At 35.2% G+C, this 17,736-nt stretch overlaps 1 protein-coding gene across 6 annotated transcripts in view; it reads right to left on the minus strand.

The window, feature by feature from the left end:
• The window catches only part of MYOF (myoferlin), a 64,350-nt gene that overhangs the window by 23,288 nt on the left and 23,326 nt on the right, over nucleotides 1–17,736 (minus strand). For 4 of the 6 annotated variants that reach the window (XM_048310667.1, XM_048310669.1, XM_048310672.1 and 1 more), the window contains exons 13-28: nucleotides 17,297–17,400; nucleotides 16,298–16,366; nucleotides 16,133–16,176; nucleotides 15,649–15,731; nucleotides 13,415–13,453; nucleotides 11,585–11,709; nucleotides 10,988–11,104; nucleotides 10,449–10,626; nucleotides 9,497–9,621; nucleotides 8,896–9,002; nucleotides 6,416–6,608; nucleotides 5,219–5,374; nucleotides 4,102–4,233; nucleotides 2,647–2,810; nucleotides 820–934; nucleotides 597–702 (exon numbers count right to left, since the gene is read on the minus strand). In XM_048310667.1, the coding sequence (XP_048166624.1) occupies nucleotides 597–702; nucleotides 820–934; nucleotides 2,647–2,810; nucleotides 4,102–4,233; nucleotides 5,219–5,374; nucleotides 6,416–6,608; nucleotides 8,896–9,002; nucleotides 9,497–9,621; nucleotides 10,449–10,626; nucleotides 10,988–11,104; nucleotides 11,585–11,709; nucleotides 13,415–13,453; nucleotides 15,649–15,731; nucleotides 16,133–16,176; nucleotides 16,298–16,366; nucleotides 17,297–17,400 (1,857 nt within the window). The remainder of the gene's footprint in view (nucleotides 1–596; nucleotides 703–819; nucleotides 935–2,646; nucleotides 2,811–4,101; nucleotides 4,234–5,218; nucleotides 5,375–6,415; nucleotides 6,609–8,895; nucleotides 9,003–9,496; nucleotides 9,622–10,448; nucleotides 10,627–10,987; nucleotides 11,105–11,584; nucleotides 11,710–13,414; nucleotides 13,454–15,648; nucleotides 15,732–16,132; nucleotides 16,177–16,297; nucleotides 16,367–17,296; nucleotides 17,401–17,736) is intronic. The other 2 variants (XM_048310668.1, XM_048310671.1) reach the window with 1 other exon arrangement.

Consider the following 17,736-nt stretch of genomic DNA (forward strand, 5'->3'; position numbering starts at 1 on the left):
CTCTTCACGGAAAGATTTTGAAGTGTTTTTCATTTCAGAATTGCCTAATAACCAACGGTTCATCCTGATCAGTCCTGCATGGCTCCCCTGCCACAAATTCAGTGCCGCTATTCTGCTCTCAGAAATAAAAGAATCCTTCCCAGACTTGTGTGGTGTGTGACCAACACAAGAAGATTTCCCACATCCTTTAGTCCCCAGACCTCCTGATTCACTTTGTGGCATTATTTGATGACTCATCCCGTGGCTAAAAGTTCACAGGTAAATTAACAGACAGATCCAAACCTGCCTTTGCCACATATTCTTGATGCAATTACAGAGGTTTCAGGTCTCAAGCTTCTGACTTCTCTAAAAACCCCTCAATTGCTGCTATTAATCCATTAAAAAGGAAGTAGAAACAGATGCAGACAGTGAACACTTTCTCAGTGTCATATTATCTGATTCCTTAAGCACCTTTATCTAAATACTTCCTTGGTATTTTTCCATAGGGCAACCACTATCATGCCCAGAATATTGCTAGTTTTGACATGTGTCCTCCTCCTTCATTATGAAATACAGCAGATTGTCCTAATAATCAGCAGATAAACAGTAAATCTTACCATGTTCATCCACTGCTCGATTTAAATCAGATTTCCAAGCATCATCTTCCCACACCCATCCAAAAGGACATGTGAATTCACGTGGGGGCGGGGCTTTTTCTCCATTCTTTTATATAAGGAAAATATAAGTTTTGTGCATTAGTAGAGTAAATACACTGTGTAGCAAAACATAGTACTCCTTCCCTTAAACCTGTACTTATCCAGTGAAAAATTTAAGTCTCACCACATCTGTGAAACTCTCCTCAGATGCTTTCCATTCCCCTCCAGGATAGCGACTCTCATTTTCATATACTTCATCAGTAAACTCAGTATGACCAGCATCAGCTTCAGTCAACAAACTGCACATCCAAAAAAATACAATTATAAATAAAACCCACATTAGTTCACTACAGAGGACATACAGAAACATAGTACAGAATGTGCACACATGGTGGTATTCTGGACTGTCCATCTATATGAAGGAAACAGAAAAAAACACTGAAGAAACTCCAGCAGCATTAAGCATTAGGAGGAACATTATTCATAAATATGAGTGACTAGTAGGAATGTTTAACTGCTCTTTAATTCAGGATCTGCTTCCAATATGTCCTCTTGGAAAAAGAAAAAACATCATATATTTAAGTGTAGGAGACCTGGACTGTGTATGAATTATATGCATCTCTAAAGCACGTGCATCTATGTATGCATTAAAATTTGGCAATGTACTTAATTTTGTTTCCATTTATGCTGTTGACAAGGCAAGCAATCAGTTGGCTAATATTTTTCTAATTTGCAAGTAAAAGAAATAGAAGAACATTAAATCAGATAAAAGCCTTTTGCTTTCCCTTGGTGGTTCACTCTGGTTCAGAAGGCACCAAAGTGTGTTCCACACTGCCATTTGCTGGCCAAATAGAGCCACAGATCATCTCCCAGTGGAAGCAGCTGCATAGCAAAAAAATAGGCATTTCAACAGGAAGGGATTTTCCATTATCTGAGAAAGTATCTCCATGTTACTGATTTTCTTCATGTCATATTATTCATAAAAATGACCAATTTCATAGAAACAAAACACCATCCATTCATACCTACAACTGATGAAATTTTAAAATGGATCAAATAATAGCACATATTTTTCCCTGCACAGTTTTTCTATAGCAGCAGTTCTGTATCTTTTTCACCATCAGAACACAAGAATTTAAAATGGGCCAAATATTTTCTTTTAGGAAAAAAAAGAGTCTCTTTCTCAAGCTGGCTTTTGTTTATGAAACAAATAATGTACCCAGTCTGGTTTAAAGTGTGGCAACACAGTCAGACTGGCACAACTCCAGAGCTGAAAACCTCTGGCAGAGCAAGACTGAACCTGTCAGAGCTCAGGAAGGACTGACACTTCACAAATTTGGTCTGCCTGGGGAGGAGCTGTCACATGGCACCACAACCTTATACTGAAAACACCGCCTGCCTTGAGTCCGTTTGAGAAATAACCTGTGTCAGGTGTTCAGCAATGGCAATGGAACTTTTCAGTATTTAATGAAATAAACAAAAAAACCATCCAGTGTTTGTGAATGCCCATGCAGATGCTGTAATGATGTCACTACAGCATGAACTGCAGATTTATACTGGATGCCAGGGTTAAGTTTCTCTCTAGGGAAGATCCACCAATCCAAGGGTCTTCTCTGAAAGCATCCCAGCAGGATCTGTGAATCTCACATAGACACATGTAAACCTTGTAGTAGCTTCCTAGGCATGAAATACTACTATTATCCCTTTTTAAAAGATGAAGCACTGAGACCCAGAGAATATAAGCAATAGAGCCATCATAACACGGGGACTGCAAAACCATAAGCTAGTTCTTAGAAATGGATGCTTTCTTTCTGTTGCCTGTTTTGTTTTACTTTTTAAAAAGGTAATGCTAATTTTAGCACTATTAACTAGCTTTGACTATTGTCTGGTTTTTGCTGTCCTGGAACATTCTGCTTAAAATCTCTTTCTCATCCAGCAAAACAGAGAAGAGCTTTTACTCAACACCACAAACGCCTTTATTCCTACCTGCATAAAATTTAAAAAATCTGACCTTCTTTCAGGATCAACCATCCATTCTCCTTCCCAGTCCCAGCCCTTTGGGGGTAGAAAGTACTCTCTTTTCAGTTTGATTTTTCCTGTAACATCAGAAAACTTGTGGCGACCAACAAGTCCTGAGGTACCCCACTTTCCAAAAAGCAGAGCCTGATTTTCATACTGTGTAGGAAGAAAGCAAAAATGCAATAATTACTTAGGAATAAGAAACAGCTTTTAGGGGGGGAAATGAATATATATTTATGTAACTATTACAACTGAAGCATTTTACTATAATTTTACATTTTACTTGTTCTGAAATTAAGTATTCCCTTTCCACATTACTCTGCAATGTCATTATTAACTTCTTTCTTTCATTTTCTTCTGTGCTGCCTGGTAAACAATCTTCTCAATGTAATGCCTCCCTACAACTACAGTAAAATTTTCTCAAAATTAGAGTGCTGTTAAATAAAATTCTGTTACATTATTCAAACAAGTTCATTCTGTTCCCTAAATGCATGATTGTCATTCTTTTCCATCTCAAATCTCCTCCTATTTAAAATCTTTTATTTTGTAATATGTATAACTGAATTAAAATCTTATCACAGTAGCTACCAGGGGCATGATTCTGATGTCAGTCCAGTTTAAATAGTCTATTTCCCCTCCTGGCATTATTTGTAGTTTATGATGGTCTTGAGTTTTCTGCTCTTATTCATGTAAAATTGTTGGATTGCTGAAGATCAACAAATGAGATATTCAACAGCCTCTTAAACTGTATACTTAAATAATGGCTTTGAACACCCATTGCTTTAAGTGACTTACTAAATATTTAAGCACAGGTGCAATGCTGACACCACTGGAAAAATGTCTTTATTACCCATCTTCCTGCTACGGGGTTGTATGCACCATTATGTGATGTGGCATATAAAACATACCTGCTACTTACCATTTCCATTCAAAACCTCTATTATATGCTGTGGGACTATCTCAAGCATTTGTGTTCTGACTTTTTTAACTCTTCTCATTGAAATGTTATTGTATTATAGCCTTTTGTCAGCAACAGTAAATTTTCCACTGCTACAGAAGAACCATTATTAAGCAAAATCAGTTGTGTCCAAGCATAATTTGTATAAGTGAAGAAGCAATTAAAAAAAAAAAGGGTTATTCACATGCCAAAACATAATGGTTTAGATCTCAATCTTAATTACACTGATTAAAATCTAAAATAAACTTATTTGAAATCACTGGAATTAACCAGATTTGTACCTGACTAACCAGGTCAGAATCTGGTCTGCTGAAGTTCATCCGGTAGGTACAATGGACTCGATCATTAATTGCCTTGAATGGGGTCTACTTGTTTCCTTATAATAAACACTACTCTCTCTTTCTGTCCGTCACACAAAGAAGCTCCAACTGCACTGAATTCCCAACACTCACATCCAAGTTTAAAGCAAGAAAGCAATGATGGACGTACCATTTCTGCAAAAACACTGAATGTTCCCTCTGCAAAGCTATTAAACTTCTTTTCAACTGCACTGAGCCCCAGCCAAATGTTAATTCGCAACTCTGCAGGCATTTTGACATCTTTCGTCTTGTCCTGTGGGTACTGGCACAAAAACAAAAACGTTATTCTTTGATATGTTATGCAGGTATTGTAGCTTTCAGTAAAATATACACAGTAACAAAGAGATATGAGTAACAATACATATTTATTTATCTCTTCCCGTAGTGCTTTTTCTCAAAAGTCAGTAGTAAGTAGTTCAGGAGGAAAATATTCTTTAAATTATACCTGTCTAGGGCATGTAAAAACCCAAGTACACTAACAGTAATATCAGCCCTGTTCCAGTATATTCTCTCCCAAGTTTCATTCAGCAATGAGTTTTTAGTTTTGACAAGAACTTAAAACTTCAGTGTTGATATTTGAGTTTCTTGTTGGGAGACTCTGGAAATGCAGAGGTTAGCAGGGATGGTTCAGTAAATGCAGAATCAATGGGGGTTTGCATAAAACCATGAAGATACAGGCTTGTCTGCACTGAAGCATTCATCACTGTAACTACTAGTAAAATGACAAACTCTGTAAGTGCTATTGTTTCACAGTCAGGTTGCTATTTTCTGGTTACGTTTATTTCAACTAAATACAGTTTCAACTTAAATGGAGAAAGCCATTCCCATTCAAGGGTAAGACCCAATTCAGAGAGACAACTTCTGGGTGTAGACATGCTCTATTGCTTGCAGAAAACCATCCAAAACTTTGAATAGGTTTTTGGAACTTCTCTGACTCACACTTTTATTCCCTATGAAAGCATCCATTCATGTAGAACCCCAAAATACCAACTCAAGTAACACTTTAAAGTTCTATCAAAATTTTGAGCTCTTTTAGAAAAGTCTCAAAGATAGGGGCCAATACTGGTTCTAATTGGCTTATGATGGACTTAAAACTCTGATACTTTGAAGAAGCAATAAGCAGTTGGCTTTTAATCTGTCCTGAGTTTGACACCTCATTGTTCATAGTTTGTTTGCATGTTTCACACTCATGTCAGAAGGCATCTCAATTTAGGCAGTTAATTATTTCTTAAGGAGAAATAAAGTACCTTTAAGAAGATTGTTTGGGTCTTTCCACAATATTTACCAGATGATTCAGGGCTTGTTGTGGAGTATAGCACTTGGTGTGCAGGAACACGAGCATAGGCCAGTCTTTTCTCCCCTCGGATCATCCATATGATTATATCAGGCATACTGTTTTGTGGCTGCAGATTATTTGTGGGGAAAGGAGGGTTAAGAAGAGTAATTAATAGAACAATAAACTAATCTAGGTCTTAGAAAAGAGAAACATAAATAAGGGTTTATGTCAAAGGATTTATCATTTAGAATCAAGAATCACCACAAACTTCTGATAGAGGGAATAGTTTTATTTTGCAAGTAAACAATACATAGGTCTGAAAGAATCATAAAAACACCATTAAGATTTTTGGAAAGCAAGTAAGTTTTATTAAAAAAAACAATCCTTACATCCTTTATGAATTTTTCTAGAGACATTTTGTATCTTGATTCCCTAATGGCAATGGCAGTGACTGATGCCTTCTGTTGATGCTTTGGATTGACCTGCTACATATTAAAGTGCTTGTGATGCTTCCATGTTAAGGGTATGTCTTCGTAAGACTTTTAGCAAAGACAGAAACCACCTATTACCTTTCTGGAGTTCTGTGCCCACCTTTGTGAGCTAGCTGCAAGTCTGGCCAGTTAACTCTTTTTTTTTAAACCAGTAGCTTTACAGAGCAGAAGCAACATACTAAAAATAAAACCATTTCTAAAAAGTTGTGAAAAGCAATTATGAGATAGCCAAGATGAAAACAGAAAACATTTCTGAAAATTAAAAAAAAAATCCACAGAAACAGATTTAACTCTGTTAGAAGCTGATTACTACAGCTAACAAGCTGTGGAAACCCAACATATACCCTGCAGTCCCTGAACCAAAAAAGTGACTTGCAACTCAGGAAGAAAGGAAAGGACAAAATACAGTCACTTAAACAGAACAGGGTCTGTTCTACCAATCACAGCGTGATCATTACCCAACACACATTCTCAGTGAGAACAGCTAATACACGAGTTTTGTTTAAGTAAATTGCAGTTACAGATGGGAACATGCTTACTTTCACAGCACCTAAAATTACTATTCTATGGAGAGTGGATACTGATTAGCAGTGAACTTTACACCCATTTGTGTTAGAGAGGTATTGCTAAACTAACCAGTATTGCTAAACCAATCACTGGTATTGTGCAGCACTAACCTCTTCACTCAGTTGCAGTAATCTATCCAACCAATCCTCAATTTCTGTCAGAGTGGCTTTCACATCAGTAGCTTCATTTCTCATCCTTGCTGCTGCTTCTCCAATCTGTTTGAGAGACTTGAGGCGCAATTTTTCTATCTGAGTGTCAAGGACTGTAATATTAGATTTGCCTTCTATGAGAGGAAATGGTTTACTGAAAAGAGAATATTTGTTATGGTTAATAATCTAAGTGGATTTTATTTAGCTACACTCTAAATGCAGACATGCAAACAGTGGCAAAGGATTGAGTGCCATCATTTCCTGTGATTGAAAACCACTGGAACACCGCTATTGCATCTATTTCTGCAGAGATGTCCACCTGACAAGGTGTTTATAGTAAGCAAGGGAAAGGCTGGACTTACATAACAAGCATCAAGGTAGAACATCTTGATGTGTTTGCTTTAATGCAATTGCTGCCAATCAAACCAAGGAAAATCCACTTCTCTATATGTTCGCAGTAAAAAAAATATTGTCTCAACATGTAAATCTCAAACCAACAGACCAAGATTAGGTTCCTTTCCTTCACTGAAACAGTATATTCCCAGAAACTCAACAGACAAATATGGCTTGTGTCTATGACTAGACTTATCTAACCCTCTGGCAGGAAAACATCAAAGAAGTCTAAAAGAAATCCATGACACAGAACTTCTGAGTCACCAGAGGGCAGAGTAACTATTCTGTGCAACCAAGAAATCATAGAACATTCTGAGTTAGAAGCGACTCTCAAGGATCACTGAGTCCTGGCTAAGCACAGGACAACCCCAAAAAAATCACACCATGTGCCTGACAGTGCTGTCCAATTCTGTAGGAAAAATGAGCTTTTTTGAGTTAGAGGAGGTTTGAGGAAAAGGCTGCTTTTCAAAGACCAATGACTGTAACCCTTTAACAGAGTTTATTAAAACATCTTTAATATGATTCTTTAGAAAAAGTTAAAAAACTTTTGAAGACACTGCCTAGTTTGAAAAGACTGACTCTTCTTTGACCTATACTTAATGACATGTGATGCACTTCTAAGGGGTTTGATTCTGTAAAACCTTGATACTGACTATTGTGCCTTCCACTACAGTTAGTTCTACTAATCTGAGCGCAAGGGCTGTCTGCCCTGGGAGCTACTTAGACATGAATCAAATGCACCGGATCAGAACTTCCAGAAAGTCACATCATTTTAGGTTTAAGTAGTGCACTGAAAACCCTCTCACACTCCTAAGTCATTGAAACTTTAGCACAGCAAGGAAAAATCTTCTACGAATTCAATGCAGGAAACTAGGTCTTTGACAGAGGTTTTTTGAGTTTGCTGAAAAAAAAATCAAAAAAGAGAATTGTATCCCAAGAGCAACAGGAAGTTCATTTGGTGGATATGTCTAAGTGCTATTGCTCGATAATTGTTGAGTGATATTTTATAAAACAATGGCCTGAATTAATAACAGTGCAAATATGTGTCAGGATGATGAACTGACCTGAAGTTTCCACACTCACTAGATGGCTCCATGTGCCCTTCACCTTTTACTTTCCTGAAGTTTGTGAGTTCTTTCTCTCTGCTTTCTTTCAGATCACAGCATCCTATGAAGTTACTAGTTTATATTTTTACATAAGTTTTCTATCATGTAATTCTTTGCTAGTATATACTGACCTCCACTGTTTGTTTTTCCCTCTGCTTACTTTTATATTGGCTCTACAACTTGATGAATTTGTTCTCTCATTTCATGTTCTTTATTTCCTCTTATGGATAATAACTGTTCTGTCATTTTCCCTTTCCTTTTCCTGTGCTGTTTTATCATCCACTTGTTTACTCTCCCCATCTCAATACCTCCTTTTTTAATGTCTCTTTCTCATACAAATCCTTCCTCTCTATTTAGAATTTTTTCTCTTTCAAAACTCTAAATGCTGACTCCTGTTGCCTTCTCTGAACACTCCCATACATACAGACATGTTGACTAGAGGCTTACTCAAAAGTATGATCTTTATGGTCCTTAATCTCTGCATACCTTTTGACCTGTTTATTTTGGGCTTACCAGTAAATTACTAGACTTTCTTCTCTCTTCAGTTTCAGGAATAACATTGAAACATGGGTAAACCAAAGGTACATGAGGAATTCTAAAGAAGGGAGGATGGAAGAAAGGCAGAAGAGAGACCTAATACCTATTTTCAGAACAGTCCTCCCTTAGATTTTTTCAAGAGATACTGTTTTGTTTTATCACTGTCAGTAATAAAACTATCCTGAGATAAAGGAGAATTACACAACTAGCTGGATTATTTCATTGGCAATATCCATGATGTTTTACTACTTTCAGAGACTTTTGGAATTTCAGTTCTTAGGTCAATTCAGGGGTTAGTCAGTTTTATAGTCCTCAGAACTTGTTTTCTGACTTAGCAGAGGCAATAGCAAAGATTCTGAGCAGGCCTAGAATGATAATGTAAGAGATAAAAAAAGATTCTTTTACCTTATACCTTCTGTAAGTTCATCAATCAGCTTCAACCACATCTCAGCTAATTGGTTTTCAGACATTTTAGCTTGCATTCCTGATTTTAAGGTGGCTAAGTTGGATTGCTGAGGTATTTAAAAGAAAAGAATTTGCACTCATAAACTTCCATTGTAGTTTATGGTCAGTAGGAGTTTCAAGATTTTGATCTTATTTATTTGTCCGTGTAAAAGCTAAACCAAAAAAAGACTCAGGTGTTTAAACTTCACTCATATTTAACAGGACTATTCTGATGTTCTCCCCCACTGTATTTAACAAAACATGCAAATAACATTTCCACAGACTTAACATGCCCCTAACCAACAGCAAGGATTCTCCTTTCCTGTGGGAATTCCCTGTGGATTCAAGCAGGACTGTATTGAGCCTTGCTAAAATACAGGCCTATGATTAACAGTGCCATTTGCTACACTAAGCTACTTATAATTTTGATAAGAAAAAAGGAGAGAAAGTATCACAAAATTTCCATAATTTGCTCAAAATGTTGCTGTTTGATTACACCTCTAAATCAAAAAAAGTAAAAATGAGAAGCCTATCAGCAAAAGAGAGATTTTAAATGTCTTACCAGTCTTTCAGCCATGTTTAGGATTACATTCACAGGGTCTAATCTATGACTTATGTCCTCCCAAAAAGAAGTCAGCGTTACAACTGGCTTTGTGTTTGCCCATGGCAAGTAGTAATAATAATTACCTGGTGTGAAACATTTGTATGTAAGATTTAGAATTCATGGCAGGAATACATACTGTACACTGTTGCTATATTTATTTTATTTATGTACTACAAATCATTAAGAACATATAAGCTACTCCAAATTCATCTAAGAATTTGTATTTTCAAGCCACTGTAGCATCTGTCGAATGGCAAACACTCACTTCAAATTGCTTCAAAATCCAACAGATTTTTAAAAATAAATTAGCTGTTAACATGTTGATTATTTTTTCCCATAACTTACTGATGCTGATGGCACATTAATATAAGTCTTTCTTTGAAATAAAATATTCAAATAATTATTTACCAGAGTAAGTCTGACAATTTCATTTAACACACAGGGAAAAAAGAACTACTCTTTGCAGTAAATTAAAAAAAATTATAGCCAAAATATATTTTCCTGTGATCTAGATAGTTTGGTTTTTTCTAGGCTGTGAGATGTATGGTTTAAAAACAAGTTACTATTTTATTCTAAATCAGAATATTCAAAGCGTGTTCTTCCTACTTAATTCTTGATACTTCTAAAATAATGTGATTTCTTTTCCTTGCAAATTTTGTGCACATCTAGTACATGATCAAAAGATTTCACTGAATTCCCTCAAAATTTCATTAATAACCTCAGTAGGCCTTGCAGCATGTATTCCATAAATGCAACTTCATCTCAAGAGCTGTGAAGAGCCACACGCACTCTTTTCTGTCACATTTTCAGGAAGTGTTCAGTGCAGTTTGGGCTGACATTCCAAAGCCATAAACAGCACCTCAAAAAGACAATTTTAGAGTATCTAATCCCTAAACCAGAGCATCCTTACCATCAAAAACAGCACGACTGTACTGAGTCGTTGATGCCAAAGGTTTACAGGTGGTGTCGAACTTGTTGCCGTAGTTGCCAATGCTCACTTCGAACTGGATGGGCTCTCCCGTGTCTTGCAGCATTGTGGCAGAATGAAACACGGCAGCCAAGCAGAACTTCCGTCGGCGCTGGTATTTCTACAAAAGCAACCTTTTTAGTTGCATTTCAAAACAGGATCCACAATTATAGAAAACAACAGCAATCTCTTAATGGAAATAATAACTTTGACATTTTTACTGTTTTCTGAGAAGAAAGCAAAAAATATAACATATATAATTAATTACTGTATTTGATATTATAAAATGTTTCAAATTAACACTTCTTGCTACAAGGGCACAACATTTTTGTAGCCACGACTCCTCAGCCACCAATAAGCATTTCTCTTAGTTTGAAGATTCAACCTTATTGTACCGATTTAGTGAGTTAGATCACTCTCTTAGAACCAACCAGCCGAACCACATCTCCACTACCAACAGTGACAATAAAACAAGGATTTACCTCAACAACTAGTAAGTCATCATTAGGAATCATTTCTAATTTTTTATTAAGAGGCTTGCTTTCAGATATTGTAGATAGTTCAACCAGAATTCTCCCTCTATAAGCAACTCCTTCTCCCTGTAACATAAACACATATCAAATCTAGTTAATCCAGTTTTATATATTTGCCCTAAAGTAGCATATTTTTTCTTCAGCTGTACGTGATTCTGGCTTCATTGACGTGTTCTCAAAAATCCTGCAGAGGCGGATGCACATATTGGAACAAGTGAAATAAAGCAGTTGGCTTTACTTAACGCTAGAAGTGAAAAACGTATTTATGCAAACAAGGAAAGAAGAAATACAAATGCATGCAAATGTGCAGTTAGTGAAAATCATCAAAACCACTGCTGCTCCTTCAAAAATACCTTCAAAATGAAAACAGATAGGAATGGAAAATACTATCATAATTCCTTATTAATCTTCAATATAAAATATTATTCAAAAAGAAAGAGCAAGGGGTGCATAATGTGAAACAAAACCCATTAAAATTAATCAATTCATTGATTAAAAAGAATTGGGTTAATTCTTCAGTGAAAAACAATTAATAAAGAAACTTACCTTTCCAAAGTTTAATTCATCATAGGGGTCTGGGAATCCAGTATATTCTCTTGGACTTCCATAAAAGTTTAGGTAACAAGGCCCAAATGTTGGTAAAAAGCCAACTTCACTTTCTCCAGAGTTTACTAAACAGAAGATATTACCATTGTATCTTTGTTAATTACCATACTGAGCCAGAAAAAAACAATTAACATTACCATCAAATCCATTAGAAGAAATGTTAGATATTAGTTAGGTATTAGTAATATAAGAACACTTTATTCTCTGGATATACCATATTAATTTAAAATAATTATACCACTGACTGTACTTGTACCTAACTTCCTCATTGTACAACACTTCATTGTACAACACTTATACTAAATACTACCTCATGCAGCAAAAATCCCACCGAATAAAAAGAATTTATGTCCCACTCCAAATATATAGCTTTAGTTTATGTGCAAGGATCATATGCTCTTATGCTAACAGAAAACACATTTTCTGAAAAAAAATGAAACCGAGTAAAACAACATTTGCAATCACTTAAGTGCACAGACCAGTGATCAAACTAAACAGCCACACAAAAAGATGCACACTCTAGCAGAAAAAAAAAAAGATGAGAAACAGGTCCTTAACCTTGGCAACTGAAATTGCCTGGAGTGATCTGAAGCACAGAGAGGGAGGCACTTATTTCTCACAGGAAAAGAAGGCTGAGGTAAGACAGTGACAGTAAAGAGTTATGCCTTGTGTGACTATGCCACTACTGAGTGGATAGTAAAAGTGAATGTGATGTCTTGATGTAATTACCTGTCAACACTAAGTCACGTATAATCTGCACAATATAAAACAAAGATTTCCAGTTCTCTATTTTGCACTTGAATACTTGCACATCCTTACATCTGAATTAGAAACAGTTCAAATTTTGAATTAAAAGGAAATTGGTGGAATAATGTCCTATTTTTAAAAAGTTCTAACACTGAACTGCTCACATCAGACCTCAGTATGACTAGATTTAAGGTACTGACAAGTGTTAAATTACTACATTCACTACTTACTGATGATAATAAATTAAACAGAATATAAATTTAAAAACATATAGGCAACAAGAAAACCCTCCCAAAACTGGAATAAAAATAATTTCTTTTCTACTTTTTTAAATATAAAATTCAATTGCTTACTTTTAGAAGGCTAATGATCATGTATAACAGAAACTGACTCAGAGAAATTATTTCAGCTTTTAACTTAATATTACTTTATTAAGAAAGGAAGATAGTAAATGAAGTATTGTGTGGATGAATGTTGGTTACCTTCCAACTGCACTCCACTTATTATTTCTCACTATTTAAATATTTACCATAAAGTCTTTCAAAACTGGATGTCAACCTAGACAGTTATGGAAAAAGTCACCTCTCCAGGCAGTAACAGAATCAGATTTTATTTTCCAAATTTTGTTTATATAGCTTGCTAAGCATAAGCAAAACAGCCACTAATTATTTTAGGCAGTTATTTATTTCCGCAAGGCTCTGCAGGTGCAAATATATCTGTGATCTCATAGCTAAGTTAAAAATTACAAGGCATTGTTAGACTAAGCACTTTGTAATTAAAGCAACTACATGCTCATCTCTAACACACAGCTTGAAGCACCAGCCAAACAGAAATATTTTCAAACCAATTCCAGTGCCAAAACTGGTTTATAGTTAGTTATGTTTGATACTCTTTAATCACAGTGGTGAAATCTTTTAGACAAACAATTATTAAGAAATATTTTTAAGCTGATGGAGTATCTTAGGCAATATTCTTCAGTTTGGGCAATGGAACACAAAATCAGTAACAGGTGAAGATATAAACCTTCATAAGATGAAGCCCCTGTTCCCGAAGATGAAAAATCTATATTATAAAAAGAGAAATAGTTACATGAGTTACATAACTAACAAGTGAAAACAGCATTTTTAAAAAACACACATCACAAAGCAATCCCCTTTTAAAATAAAGTTGAAGGCTTGGGAAAAAAAGTTACGTTCATGTGCATTAGAATTTTGCTTCATGCTTTATATATGAAGGTATTACTCTTCCTGTGCAAATTCTAAAGGAAAAAATCCAGCATATACCTGCCAAAATATCTTGTTTTGATGCTTCTTTTTCAGCTTTGTACAATTCTTCTCCATACAAAATATAGATTTATTTTTAAAACTACTTTTTAAATCTTACAAACATTTTAAAAACCCACTACATTTCAGGGTCCCTTAGAGTATCTACATTTACATTTACTGAGGACTATAGACTAGTTCAGTTTCACAATCCTTTAGAAGCCAGAACCAGCTTCAGGCACAGCACTAAAGAGAAGATAATAGAAATTCCAATGTCAGTATATCAGCAGAGAGAGAAATCAAATTAACCTCCCCAGTTACTAAGGGCTTGAAGTGTAAGTGTGCTGTGACTCAGCTGCAGTTCAAGATACACACTCATATGGGGAGTACAAGTGATCTCTCCAGAGCTGAATTTTCCCCAACAGCCCAACCCTTCTGTCTTGGCTTTTCCATTGCCTTTTTCTTTTGCTTCTGTCTGCGCATGGGACATATAAAAAGAATGCTTGCATGAAGTCTTACTTCAACAGCAGTCCTTCTAAGAGGACTACGTTATGAGCTTTTATGTGTTACATCCAATTCTTGCCTCAAGTCAGTATAAGATTGGAGCCATTAACTTTGTTTTTAAACATCTGATATAGCCACCAATTTAAGGACAAATTGGCCTGTCTCAGACAAGTACTTATCATATGGATTTTATAAATACAACAGAAAAAATTAGTAATTTAGATTCTTACTGCGATAATGGTGAAAATGATTTTGAGACAGTGCTCTTAAAACTAGTGTGGATAGTCAGATAAATACATGTTAAGCCTGTTCAACCTTGAGCTTTACAATTCTGTGCAGACAACTAATATGCTGAACTATGTTCCTTAAAAAGACAAAACACTTTTTCTGGCAAGTTAACACAGAATCCTAGTCTGGGAGCTGGCTCAATTGTATGAAAGGTCTTCCTACAAAAAGAGGGGATTATAAATATAGATTACAAAGAAATAATCAATAATCACAAAATTATATTATAAAATTATTAAATATAAATGTAGCAGGATTTTTCTAATATTATCCAAAATATTGGCACAAAAAGTATTTCTTAAAATATTGTAAAGAAGAGTTTTATTACAAAGCTGTTTTCCAATGAGAACAATATGTTAGGCATCTCATATCTTGCCTAACTTGTTGTTTTCTTGCAGTTATTCAGTTTTGGGGTTTAGCTGTATGAAATTACATATCCAGCCATCTCTACTAATTGAAGCACATAAACCAATTGTCTGCAATCATAGCAGTGCAATCAAAATCAGAGTTCACAAAGTAGGAATATGGAGCACCCATGCGATGAGATGCAGTGCCTGCTTCTAGTAAGCTACTGATCAGAGCAGAGACTGACCCAAGTTCCCTCAGCATCTGAAAGCAGCATAGTAATGTCCAGGAAATGAATATGTGGTTCTAGATAGTTCCTTTAGGCTAACTACTCAGGAACATTCCACAGCTTTTAGGCTCTTTTCTCAGAGGTAGAACAGATACTCTTAAAAGGTAGCAAAAGGAGTCTTGTTTACCGCTGTCCAAAGAAGTGGATCTGAAGCAGTGACTCCAGATTGTCTTGAAATTAAATGTCTTATTAAGCATCAAAGTAAATTTGCATATATTACACATTGCAGATTGTGATGTCACATGGTTTTCTGAATTTGGGAAAGTACACACAAATTTAATTAGTTCACTAACTTACATACATGTGTATATATCTCTATATATAAAACAGAACACCAAATCTTGAATTACTGCTATTTCCATGATGATGTGGTTTAGCCACTAAAATTTTAATACTTTACTTTGAAAAGTCCCATAGAACTTTTTCTAGGAGCATTGTTTTGAAAACTCCAGAAACAGATAATCCTGCTGCCAGAGAATTGAGGAACTATAGATAAATATACTTTCTTAGAACACTGATCTTTGCCATTCTTTGTAAGACAAGAGTGTGTTACACACTGCTCAACCAATTACCTTCAATCTCTCCTCCAGAAGAAGCAATTTTTGAGAGACTTAAATATGTTGTTCCGACTACATCATTTTTTGTAAGTCGATCCCTACAAAAAAGAAAAACGAATATTTTATTTAAATATAATGCTGGTCATCACACACAGAAGCAAGCTACTAGTACACACATTTTCTATCACCTGAAATGCTTCAATATTACTAACAAAGACAGTAAAGACTAGGTACAAAAGTGGGTTGTAAACCATTAATAAGTCACCTGACTTTTACACTATCATTAAACAGTGACAGTGCTCAGTTCTCACTTCACACAATTGAAAATAATCTCATGTTACACTAATCAGATCTCTTGTAAAGAAACCATAAAGGTACTTAAACACTTGCTTAAATACTCTCATGCACTGTAAAAATACCTGGCATCTATAGAACCAGACTTTTCTTCACTTATTATCATTTAGCTTCTTAAGTAATTTGATTAAAAGTCATAACTCACCAGTCAACAACTGAAAGTTTTATTTTCTCACACATCGAGGGAAACTGAAATGAAAAAAAGCAATGAAAGTAAAATAACTCATTCCTTTTTTCACCTCTGTAATGCTAATGCCCTGAGTTCCAAAAGAATGGCTGTTTACTACAGAAACAAAGGTAAAAAACTGACCTTGATTTGAAGATAAATAATTTGATTCCATTCTGGATTAGCATTTTTCTCAATTATATTTGTACAAACCTGCCAAAATAGAAATCAAATATACAACACATGAAAGATAAAACAGACCAAAAAAGTATTTACTAGCTATGATTTAGGACATAACACCATCTGCTTGGAAAAATTAGGGGTAGCAATCATTGAAGCCTGGATTAATGCTGCAATGAGCCATTGATGCTCAATGAGTTTCCCATTGATAATTACTGTTAGAGTAATCTCCATATGCAGCATTAATGACTTTAGGAGGAAAAGAAAATATTGAAACAGCGTTTAAACTTGAGATTGGAGTTACCCTACTTTTTATTTTCACTAGCTACAATTAAATGAAATTATTAAAGCTTGTTATTTCCACAAGCCACAATTTAACGTGCTTTTATCACAGCAGCAAAATGAGATGAAGGAATGACTTGATTCCAGCTTTCTTATGCAGATTTTAGGGTAGATGAAGAATATATCGTATGGGAGAGGCTGCATTATTTGCTAGTCATGTCTTCTAAGGATCTTCTGTACTACTGGGTGTGGCAACCTGACTATATAGCATATTGAATGAATAACAAAAAAATTGACTAGTAATGAATATAAGTTGTGCAATTGTGCTCCAGATCAAATTCATCATTCTAAGGAACACATTATTATTTAAATGTACAAACGCTGTTAATCTGTCCAGAAAGATCTGTATCTGATAATTACTAAAAGCAATCAGGAAGAACTGGTAGGCAAGCAATCTGGCATGTCAATTCTAGCCTTTAGTCACACATTCCTTTCATTAGTCATCAGTTTTACACCCTTTCTATTGTACCTTGAAGCTTGTAATTTTACAAAGTGAACTGTACTTTTTCATTTTTTTAAAATTTCCATAGTTCCGGTAAACTTAAAAAATCATATTGGCATATGAAATCTGTTCTCAGGACTACAATTAGAATACAAAGGTTCAGATATTTACTAAATTACCTTTTTCCCAGCAAAAGAAACTTCTACAAATGGATCTACCAGGTTTTTCTTGTCTGCTTCTCCTCCAAATATTTCCTTGACAGTTTGTGCAAAAGCATCATCCACTGGAGAGGTGTCAAAGATTAAATTAAGGTGCTTGTTATTATTAGTAGTAGTAGTAGTAATCCTAAATAATAAATTGCCCATTGCAATCTTACCAAAATCAACCAGCTTACAGATCTAGGAAGGGCAAAGTCTAACCTGATAAACAAAATTCTGAAGTGTTGCAGGTAAAAATTGAGAATTTTGGCTTAGGAGCAATTTTAATAATACAGATTTTTCAAAAATAATAAGAAGTGCTGATGCCTGAATTTAAAGGCATCACTGTATTTGAAAAACATTATACACATACTTGAAGACATTGCCTATTTTGACACAGATATAGGAAAGAAAATACGCTA

This window comes from Corvus hawaiiensis, chromosome 8, assembly GCF_020740725.1.
Source record: "Corvus hawaiiensis isolate bCorHaw1 chromosome 8, bCorHaw1.pri.cur, whole genome shotgun sequence".
NCBI lineage: Eukaryota > Metazoa > Chordata > Aves > Passeriformes > Corvidae > Corvus > Corvus hawaiiensis.